General features: G+C 33.4%; 1 protein-coding gene across 8 annotated transcripts; it reads left to right on the forward strand.

Annotated features, from left to right (window-relative positions):
- LOC107619117 (protein phosphatase 2C 70-like) lies at window positions 4,879-9,019 on the forward strand. Of its 8 annotated transcripts, none has more exons than XM_021111034.1 (10): window positions 4,879-5,187; window positions 5,403-5,611; window positions 6,272-6,322; window positions 6,389-6,490; window positions 6,758-6,841; window positions 6,934-6,953; window positions 7,034-7,270; window positions 8,110-8,253; window positions 8,346-8,633; window positions 8,763-9,019. In XM_021111034.1, the coding sequence occupies exons 2-7, from the start codon at window positions 5,519-5,521 to the stop codon at window positions 7,134-7,136; spliced, it is 453 nt and encodes a 150-aa protein (XP_020966693.1). In that variant the 5' UTR covers window positions 4,879-5,187; window positions 5,403-5,518; the 3' UTR covers window positions 7,137-7,270; window positions 8,110-8,253; window positions 8,346-8,633; window positions 8,763-9,019. The 8 variants fall into 8 exon arrangements, 3 of the variants coding, with proteins under 3 accessions (XP_020966693.1, XP_016176826.1, XP_020966694.1); XM_016321340.2 differs by having other exon boundaries at window positions 4,881-5,187; window positions 5,478-5,611; XR_002353778.1 differs by having other exon boundaries at window positions 4,882-5,187; window positions 5,478-6,152; window positions 6,758-7,270.

Genomic DNA, 10,280 nt, shown 5'->3' on the forward strand with positions numbered 1-10,280 from the left:
ATAGTCATTTTCTATAATAGAAGTATTGTAGTCATTTTTTATAAAAAAAATATATTAATTTAGACCAGTTCAAAATTTAATTTACTAATTTTTCGATTAATATAAATTAATTTATCTGACCTAATTTTGACAAAAATAATACAATTTAATTGATTATATGTATTTAATTTTAATTACTAAAAAATATCTTTAAAAAAAAGATATTTTAGACGTCTTTATCTAAGTGACTACCACCTATTAAAATCTGCAATTAGATTTTAGATCACAACATGCAGGATAGTTGAATTAAACACACATTAATAAGAAGTCATTGAACTAAATTGAAAAGATGAAGATTCAGATAAATGTATCTACTAGGTAAGGAGGATAGTTTGTTCTCTATATAAAATTTGGAAAAGTATAGGTAACCATAATATTTTTGAACAATGTGAATTAATAGGGTTAAAAGAGTAAATTAATCTTAAATTTAATTAGTAGCATTAAATTAAGATGTAGTATACTTTTATTTGATTGGTGGTTGTTCATGTTGTTCAAGATAGTCATTGTTTACCTAACATTCCCCATAAAATTTATAACAAGAATAGTAAAAACAATCACACCATCATAAAATGAAAAGAACAAGTTGTTAAAAACTAAACCAGAAACCATACCAAAAGCAAACAATATCAAAATCAACTGGTCGGCTGGTCTATTTCATATCATGTTAGCACAGTATTAAACAGAGATTGTATTCAACTGTATTCAAAATTACATTGAACAAACAAACAACTAGCATCCCTATCCATAATCTAACAAAACAGCACAATGTAAAATTCACATGTTCTAAATAAATATTCAATCTGAATCAGATAAGAAATTATGAGTGAGACCTGATTTTCTTGAGTCTCTCCAAGTAGTCATCCCTGAGCTTCATGTCAAGGACGTTGGTCACTACCTGAGAGGCTGAGAGTACTTGCCATCCTTGTATTTCAACCCTTAGTAAGATAAATATCATATACACGACCTGGTAAGTTATTGTTTACAAACCATAAATTATTTTTATCCAACAACATAAAAGGAGGAGGGCAACGTACTCTTGTTCATGCGGATATCGACCTTCTTGCAACAGATGTTGGTGAATTGCCTTACGATACCTTTGATGAAGGTTATAGCAAACATAATCTTCTGCTTTCCATCTATGTTTATGTTTAGAACACACAAAATGTGCTGAAAATCCTTGTTTTCGACTAGATACTACATTATCCAAAAGAGAGCGAGATTACAATAACACAATCATTATACCGCATTTTAAGCATAAACGTGGCAAGGATTGGTTTCAAAACCCTTGATTTCATATCACAGGCTAGTTAAGAAAAAAAAAACCGATAGAATTCACGATAGCTGATATCAAAAGCTATATATATATATATATAGGGAGAAAGAGGGATAGAACACATCTTGCAACAAAATTTGTGAACCAGAATCAGTAGTTTTGAGAAAATACTCATCAAGATCGATTATAACTTCAACCAGACCTTTGGTGTTCTTGAAACCACCATCGCAAGCTCGCCCTGTGGTCCCTTCGAGAACCCGCTCACCATTAACAACGGAGCAGTCACGCTCGCCACCGTGCCACCACCTCCCCTTGCCATAACAACCACTTCTAATCCCGTCATGGTGGTCGCTGCCTCCCACTCCTTGCACAACCCATGGACACGATTACCTCCCCCGTTGCATGGCCCGTGGCTCAAACACAACCCTTCTTACGTGTCCCGTGTGTTGGGAAAATTGAGGATCAAGAAAAAAAAAAAAAAAATAAATATAATGGCAAAAATTAAATAATTAAATATCAGAATATTATTGTGAAAAAATCTTTAAAAGATGGAAAAAAATCCACGAGACTTAATTTAGTAAGATCTTTCACTATTAAAATAATGGATACACAATCAGTCTTCGAAAAAAAAAAAAAAATAAATATAATGGCAAAAATTAAATAATTAAATATCAGAATATTATTGTGAAAAAATCTTTAAAAGATGGAAAAAAATCCACGAGACTTAATTTAGTAAGATCTTTCACTATTAAAATAATGGATACACAATCAGTCTTTTTAACTGCATTAGGGAATCTCAACAATCAACAAAATACATCATCAAAATTGATGGAATCAACATAAACTCTTTACAAAGTAGGTATCTCAAATCAAACAAAATAGAAGACAATACAACTAACAAGTTATATCCTAATATTTATCTCTACACCAGGAATAACATATAAAAATTTCATTAGAAATAGTGCAAGTTTACTAGTTTAATCGAATCAAAATGACAATGCTCTTTTTCTCCAATTTTCTTCTTTTCTTCGACGATGAACCCTCACTCTCTCTGTTTCGTTTGTTTTAAAAATGAAAGTGTTTTTCAAAAATCTCTCTCCCTCTCACCATGGCATAAAAGCCACTTTCTTTTTATTTTTATTTTATTTTTTATTTCTAACTTGTGGGGCCCACTTAGTTAGGGGTCCACTAATAAATCTTTCCCTCACCAATTTAAGTGAGAATAGACTGTTCTACCAAGCACACCTTCTCTTTGCAGGAATCAATTTCGTTGCAGGTAAGCTGTTAGTCATCATATTTGAATTATTATCATCAGTATGGATCTTCTCAAGTGCATATGACTTCATCTTAAGCGCTTAACGTATCCAATGATACCTCACCTTTATGTGCTTTGATCTGGAATGAAATGTCGAATTTTTGCTGAGATGGATAGCACTCTAACAAAATAACACAAACTTCTCTTGATTGATGCCTAACTCTTGTAGAAATTTCTTCGTCCACAAGAGTTCCTTAGAAGTTTCAACAATAGCAATGTATTCTTATAGTAGACAAAGCAACACATTTCTGAAGTCGAGATTACTACGACACAGTTCCCCCTGCAAAAGTCATCATATAACCCAGAAGTAGACTTTCTTGAATTAAGATACCCAGCCATGTCCGCATCTGTGCAACTATCCAATACAGGTTGGCCACTTCCAAAGCATAAATAAACTTTGAAAGTACCATTAAGGTATCTGAGAATCCACTTCACTACTTGCCAGTGTTCCTTGTTAGGAATAGAGAGAAACCGAATAACAACTCCAACGGCATGAGTAATATCTGGCCTGGTGCAAACCATAACATACATCAAACTGCCAACTGCAGATGCATATGGAATCTTCTTCATTTCTACCTTCTCTTTCTCACTTGTAGGACATTGTCGCGAACTCAGATTGAAATGACTAGTAAGTGGAGTACCAACAGGTTTGGAATTACTCATTCTAAACCTCTTTAAAACCTTCTCAATATACTTTTGCTACGATAACCACAGTTTTCTATTCTTCCGGTCACGAGTGATACTCATGCCAAGGATTTTTTTGCAGGACCCAAATCCTTCATAGCAAAGGATTTGATCAAGTCTTTCTTATGACTTTCAATCTTCTTAATGTCATGACCAACAATCAACATGTCATCAATATAAAGCAAGAGAATTATAAAATCACCATCAGTGAATTTCTTAACATACACACAATGATCAGGAGAAGTTTTACTATGCCCATGATCTTTCATGAAGGAATCAAACTTCGTGTGCCACTGCTTTGGCACTTGCTTCAACCCATATAAGCTCTTCTTCAACTTGCATACAAGGCGCTCCTTTCCTTTAATCTCGAAACCCTCTGGTTGCTCCATATAAATTTATTTATCTATGTCACCGTGAAGGAATGCAATCTTCATATTAAGCTGCTCAACCTCTAAATTCAAGCTAGCTGCCAATCCAAGCACAACTCGAATAGAGGACATCTTCACAACTGGAGAGAAAATCTCCTCAAAATTAATACCTTTCTTTTACTCAAAGCCTTTCACAACCAATCGAGCGTTGTACCTTGACCGTGAGACATTTTCATCCGTTTTCAATTTAAATATCCATTTTTCTTGAATGCTCTCTTACCCTTTGGTAGCATCACCAATTCAAACGTATGATTCTCATGCAAGGATTTCATTTCTTCTTGCATGGCCTTCAACCAATCTTCCTTATGCTCATCAGACATAGCTTTCTAGTTGCTCTCTGACTCTCCAATCTCAGTGTTTATCACATACTCATGAGGAGAGTATTTCTGAGAAGCATGTCGCTCTCTAATACACTACAAGAAAAAGCGTATTTATCGACGCAAAAAATCGATGGCTTGCTGTCGATATTTTAAAAATAAAATAAAATAAAATAAAATAATAAAATCGACAGTCTGTTCGTCGATTTTTTTATGATGCATTAAATCCCTATTAGCTATCGTCATATTGTCAACGGACCGGAGGGCGAAAATACTTTTATTTTAAAATCGACGGACTTGGCATCTATTTTTATATTTAAAATATCGACAACCTTTCCGTCGATAAATTTAAACAGTTCAGATTGCTTTCTTAAATAAAATAAATGGTGTGGATTTAATGTATAAAATAGACGCTAAAGGCGTTACTTTTTTCAAATTAAAATCGACATAAATGGCGTCGATTTTATATCATAATATCGACGGCAATGTTGCCGATTTTAGTAACAATGTAAAATCCTCAAACTCATATTATAGACAGAAACAGTGTCGATCTCACTACAAGAAATTATTAAAAATAAAATATTAAAATCGACGACAATGCTATCTATTATTTTAGCAACTTTCAATAATTGTTTTTCTTTAAAATCGACTAATCTGTTGTCTATTTTAATAATTATAATATCGACAATTTTTGCCGTCGATAAATTTTAACGATGGAGATCTTCTTTTACAATAGGATGGACGCTATAAATTTATTATATAAAATTGACGGTTAATATGTTAATTTTTGTTTTAACTAAAATCGACGAATTTGGCGACGATTTTTATCAACAAAAAATTAAGCCCGCGTTTATTACCCGCGTCCTTCGTTTCAATCAATTTCCCAAACATTAACCCCAAACCTCCATAGACTCAAAGTTCAGAGTGAAGCTGCTGCTGCTTCTTCTTCTCCAATGCTTGAGAGTAGAGACCAGAGACGAAGTCACCGTCACGAAGAGAGGCAGAGAGCAGATCAGTAGAGCTTCTTCTTCTCTGACAATTGAGAAAACCCGCCGTCCTCCGTCGGAGAGCAGAGCTTCTTCTTCTTCTCCTCCTCCTCCGCCGAGCCCGCCACCGCGCCATCCTGTTCATGTAAGTTCCTCTCAGTCTCTCTGATTATTATACTTATTTTTGCAATTGTTGTATCTACTATTTTGATATTGAAATTTTGAATTTGCGTCTGTTAATAACAATCGCATCACTGAAACCTAGTTAACATAATCAATTCATCACATTTCATCAATTGCTTCGTCTCTCTGTGCCGTTGTTGCTGTTGCCTTCAATTGACCGTGCTCAATCAAAATCAGTTACTCTCTCTCTTTCGTTCTTCAATCAAAATTAGTTACTCTCTCTGATTCAACTCATGCTTGCTACAAAATCAGGTTCCTAATTCTTCTCCAACGGCAGAAGCTGTCGTTCTGATATGTATGGAGCAGCGGTTTTAGATGCATATGAGCAAATAAAGGTACGCATGGAACCTGTTGCTTCATGGAACAACTTCAACTCATTTGCTGAGGTACAGATTTTGCTTCAGCATGATTCATTCAGAATAAAGGACTAAGCACATTGATTAACTGCATTTATGGAAATTTTATTTTTTGTTAATGGCATAGCATGAGTGCTTATGGATGAGAGAGTAGAAGGAGATCATGATATACATTGCTGGAAAATAACATATCGAAATGGTTGTACATGATGATCCTCAATGCTTCTTACCACAGTGATTCAAGCATTTAAGTTTTTATGTTCAGTTGAAATATTTTAGGATGAAATGTTTCAAGTGATTTACATTCCAATTTCTAAGTTAAGATTATTAATGATGTCTTCCTTTCCAAACAAATTTTTAAACTTATTAATTTCTGGTAATAATTTGTATTATGTATACTTGTCCACTTGCATTCTTCATGAGTTTGTTCACTATAATGCTCTCAGGAGGAAAGCAGATCTGCTGCCATTGGAAGGCAGCAGATGGTCACAGAGAAGGGTGGAAATTCGATTCAGACACTTGGCAGGGGTTCTGTTCGAAATGAAGAGAAAACTCGCAGATTACTATAATCGTACTTAAAATATAATATACCTGTAATCTTTGGTTCTGCTTTCTGTTTTTAGAATACTTAGAACCGCACTAACGGTTATTTCTATCTTTTCTCCTTGGTCTTGGATATGCTCACTAAAGCACATTCAAAATAGGTACCATGGAACATATAGTCCTATTAGGAGAATCAAGGTAAAAAAATATCTTGCTACCTCTAGTTTAGTTTCCAACATGTTAATTAATTTTGGCTCTTTGTAGATTCTTGGATGGCAACAAGTTGCTGAAAAAATTGGAATGCAACATTGTGCTGCATCAGGCCAATGGCTAAATGAGAGAATTGCTCTCTCAAGATATGCCCATGTAAGCACTATAAATCCTTGGCATATTTGAAAAAACTACAAAAGAAATAGATGATTCATTTTTACTGCTCATTGTCAGTTTAGGAATATTTGACAATCTAAATTTGTTAATTAAGTCACGAGTAAAAACTCAATAAAACTTGATGCACATCGTTAACCTGTAAATTGGTTAATTGTTCTTCAAGTGGAAGTAATTTATTGAGAAGTTCTGTTTTACAACTTTCACAATTGCATTTTGTTTTTATATGCACATGAATTTCTTTTGCAGGTACCACTTGGAAATTTTGAACTTGACTGGCTTATATTTACAGCAGATACCTTCTTCTCAAGAGCTTTGCGTGATAGTCAACAGGTTCTGATTGTAAGTTTATGTATATGAATGTTATCTTCAAACTGAAACTTCATGACTTACTGGTTCATCCTTGATTGTATTGTTTGATGAAGAGACATGTTTTCTTGATGAGGTAGGTCCATAGATATTTAGCTTGTTAAAGCTTCAATGTTTTTTTCATTTTCACTTGAGATTTAACCTTGTATTCTTCAGGGATCATTATGATTACTATTCAAGAAGAAACTTGTTTCCAAGTACCTCAGGCACCTATTTTTCATTCCAGAATGAGCCTTTGAATGTTGACTATAAATTTTAATTTGTCAAATCTGCTATATTATCGGGGGAGCATCTGCAAGTTTTAAATTTTAAGTCAACTTGTTCAACTGATCGATCCTCATTTCATTTGCCAATGTTCAAGGGACCACTTCCTTCTTTGCTCGAAACTGATGGGTCAGTTACACTTATGATGTGCTATATTTGTCCATGGCTAATGTTTTTTTAATTTTTGAGATTTGAATCATATACTAAAACTTTGCATGCATCAATTAAACTTTAGTATAGAGAATAATATATATTTGAGAAGATGTGCAGGATTTTCCTCTCATGCTATAGGATAATAGTTGCAATTTAACATCATTGCTCAATGCCAGAAAATACGAATAAAAATTAAATTATTCAGTTAGTTCTTAAGATATAGCCTATATTATGATGCATTGCACGACCACTTGAATTTCAAGTTGATGAATATGATGGAGCCCTCCCTAATTTGGTGTACATAGACCATACTCATGGATTCAAGTGGGAACAATTATTATCTACATTTTATTATTCGCTGAAATATATAAATCTTTGTAGTGGTTAATGGATCATCCATAATTTTTCACAAACAAATTAAAGTTTATATTGGTGTTGAGGGGTGACTTATACTCTATAATATAGAATTTAGTTAAGCTGAATCATACTGTAGTTTCCTTTTAGATTGAGTCAGAGTGCAGTTTTTATTCTTCCAATATACTGCCTCCCCTAACAATGGGGTACTAATTAGGCTATGTGTGATTATTTTTTCTTTGTTCAGAAAAAAGCAGATTCTTGTATATGATCTTCAAAAATCTCAATTTTAACTGAAACTTCACTATACAATCTACGTGCTATATTGTTTACATTATCATGGTGATACTTGGAGTGAGCATGCAGTTGTGCCTATATTTTTGGATGCCATAGATTATGGCATTTGCTTTTTTTGTAAAACAATCCTATACTTACTTCTATGTTATTTTATTGTATGGCAGGTTCATGTTGCTGCACAAAATCAGCAACGCATTCCATTTGGAGTTGGTATGGCATCAGATCCCATGGCTTTGCGTAGAGGAGCAAAACAGCTTGCTATGGAAGATGTTTGCTATTATCAATGGCCTCTGCCTGGGCTGGATCAGGTTCTGTATATATTCATGGCATTCCTTCAATATTTTGTTTCTCACAATTATATAGGGAGTGGAGCTAACCCACTTCAATGCACAATTTGCAGTTTGGGCTATTTGGTATCTGCGATGGGGCTGCTAAATCCGCAAGCAAGTTAGTGTTTAAATTTTAGTGGAGGCCAATTTTATATCCTGATCCATGGTTCTTGCTCTTTTTAGTATATGAAATATTACTAATTTTTCTCAAATTTTCTTTTTCAAACTTTTTCCTGAGATAATTGCTAATATATTATTGGATTCATAAAAAAGGGAGCGAATTTTATCACTTCATGATGCTTCAGAAATTCTAAGAGATGCATTTTCTCAAACAGAAGCATGCTTGAATCATTACTGAGGTATTATGTGCTCCACTGTGATCTTGGATAGTCCTTAACCAGATAAATTTTTTTTATATGCTAATACTGGAAAATAACATACAAATTGCAAAATTAATCTCTTATATCAATAAGCATTTTGTGGTACAGATTAAAGCCACCATCAGGGTCTGCTGTGCCTATTGCAGAGTACATTCCAGGTCAGGAATCAGGAGTTAGGGTCAAATTGATGTCCTATATCCTATATGTTAGCATGAGATTTTTTTGGTAATTTTTTATTAACTTTTTTACTTTAGAGAAATTTGATCCTTCAACTATAATAGTTAATTTTTGTAATAATGATTCTTTTAAAGTTTTGTAGTTTAATATATTAGTGCTTTCGTTAAGAATTAAGTTGACTAAAAAAAGGGTTATTGTGAAAATTTATCTCGTCTTAAGTCATAGTTAGAGGATTATTTATTATTTTAATAAGTTTGTAAATTCATTATCTAATATTTAATATAAATTTTGTTTTTATATTTAAAAGTTTATTTGTCTTGTTATCTAATATCCTATATAAATTTTATTTCTATATTTAAAAGTTTATTTGTATTAATTGTTTACTATTTTTTAAATAGAAAAAATAATTAAAAAAATATAGCTATTAAAATCGACGGCAACGTTGTCGCTTTTTAAATTTAAAATAGACAAAAAAATATAGACAAAAAATTTGTCGATATCTAAATAATTAAATCGACGGCACTTATGTCGATTTTATTGAATCAAATATCGACAGTAACGACGTCGATTTTATATAATAATATTATCGACGACAATGATGTCGATTTTATTGAATCGAATATCGACAAAAAAGGCGTCGATTTTATATAATAATATCGACGACAGCGTTGTCGATTTTAGTAAGAAGGTAAAGTTATCAAACTCATATTATAGACAGAAATGATGTCGATTTTATTAAATTATTATCGACGACTAGGCAAGCCGTCGATTTTATTCGAAATTTGAAAAATCGACAAGCTTAATAGCGACCACCTCTACCGTCCATTTTGCCGTCGATTTTTAATATTATCGACGGCTTAGCCATCGATTTTGCCGTCGATTTTAACGATGTTTCTTGTAGTGATAGATCTTCTCAATTCATGCTCAACTGGTGGTTCAGGTGGAACTTCAACATCTAGTGGAACTTCTGCATCTGGCACCTCAAGTTGAGGTGTAGGTTCATCATGCAAATAATCACCATCATTATCAACTTGTACATCAACCCCATCAACAGGAGGTCTTGTGGAAGGACCAGGTTCATCATCAGCAGAACGTCTAATAGTTATTGTTGACTTATCTATCTTCTCAAGGTCTTCAATAGTTTGGTCTTTAAGAAAAATCACATCTCAACTTCTAATTATTTTCTTGCTCACCGGATCTCATAATCTGTAAGCAAAGTCTTCGTGACCATAACCCATGAAGATACACTACTTTAACTTTTCATCAAGTTTAAACCTTTCATCTCTTGGAATATAAACAAAAGTTCTACATTCGAACACTCGCAAGTGACTATAAGAGACATCTTTCCCTCTCCAAACTTTCTCTGGAACATTACCATTTAGTAAAACTGAAGGAGAAAGGTTGATCAGATCAACCGCAGTCCTCATCGCTTCACCCCAAAAGGATTTA

Source organism: Arachis ipaensis, chromosome B09, assembly GCF_000816755.2.
Source record: "Arachis ipaensis cultivar K30076 chromosome B09, Araip1.1, whole genome shotgun sequence".
NCBI lineage: Eukaryota > Viridiplantae > Streptophyta > Magnoliopsida > Fabales > Fabaceae > Arachis > Arachis ipaensis.

Excerpts from the sequence above, each read along its gene's own strand:
- LOC107619117 (XM_021111034.1), top strand. The coding sequence starts at position 5,519 with ATGTATGGAGCAGCGGTTTTAGATGCATATGAGCAAATAAAGGTACGC. Across the intron at positions 6,491-6,757 it reads CTCTCTCAAGATATGCCCAT|GTACCACTTGGAAATTTTGA; the intron begins GTAAGCACTATA and ends TTTCTTTTGCAG. Across the intron at positions 6,842-6,933 it reads CTTTGCGTGATAGTCAACAG|AGACATGTTTTCTTGATGAG; the intron begins GTTCTGATTGTA and ends TGTTTGATGAAG.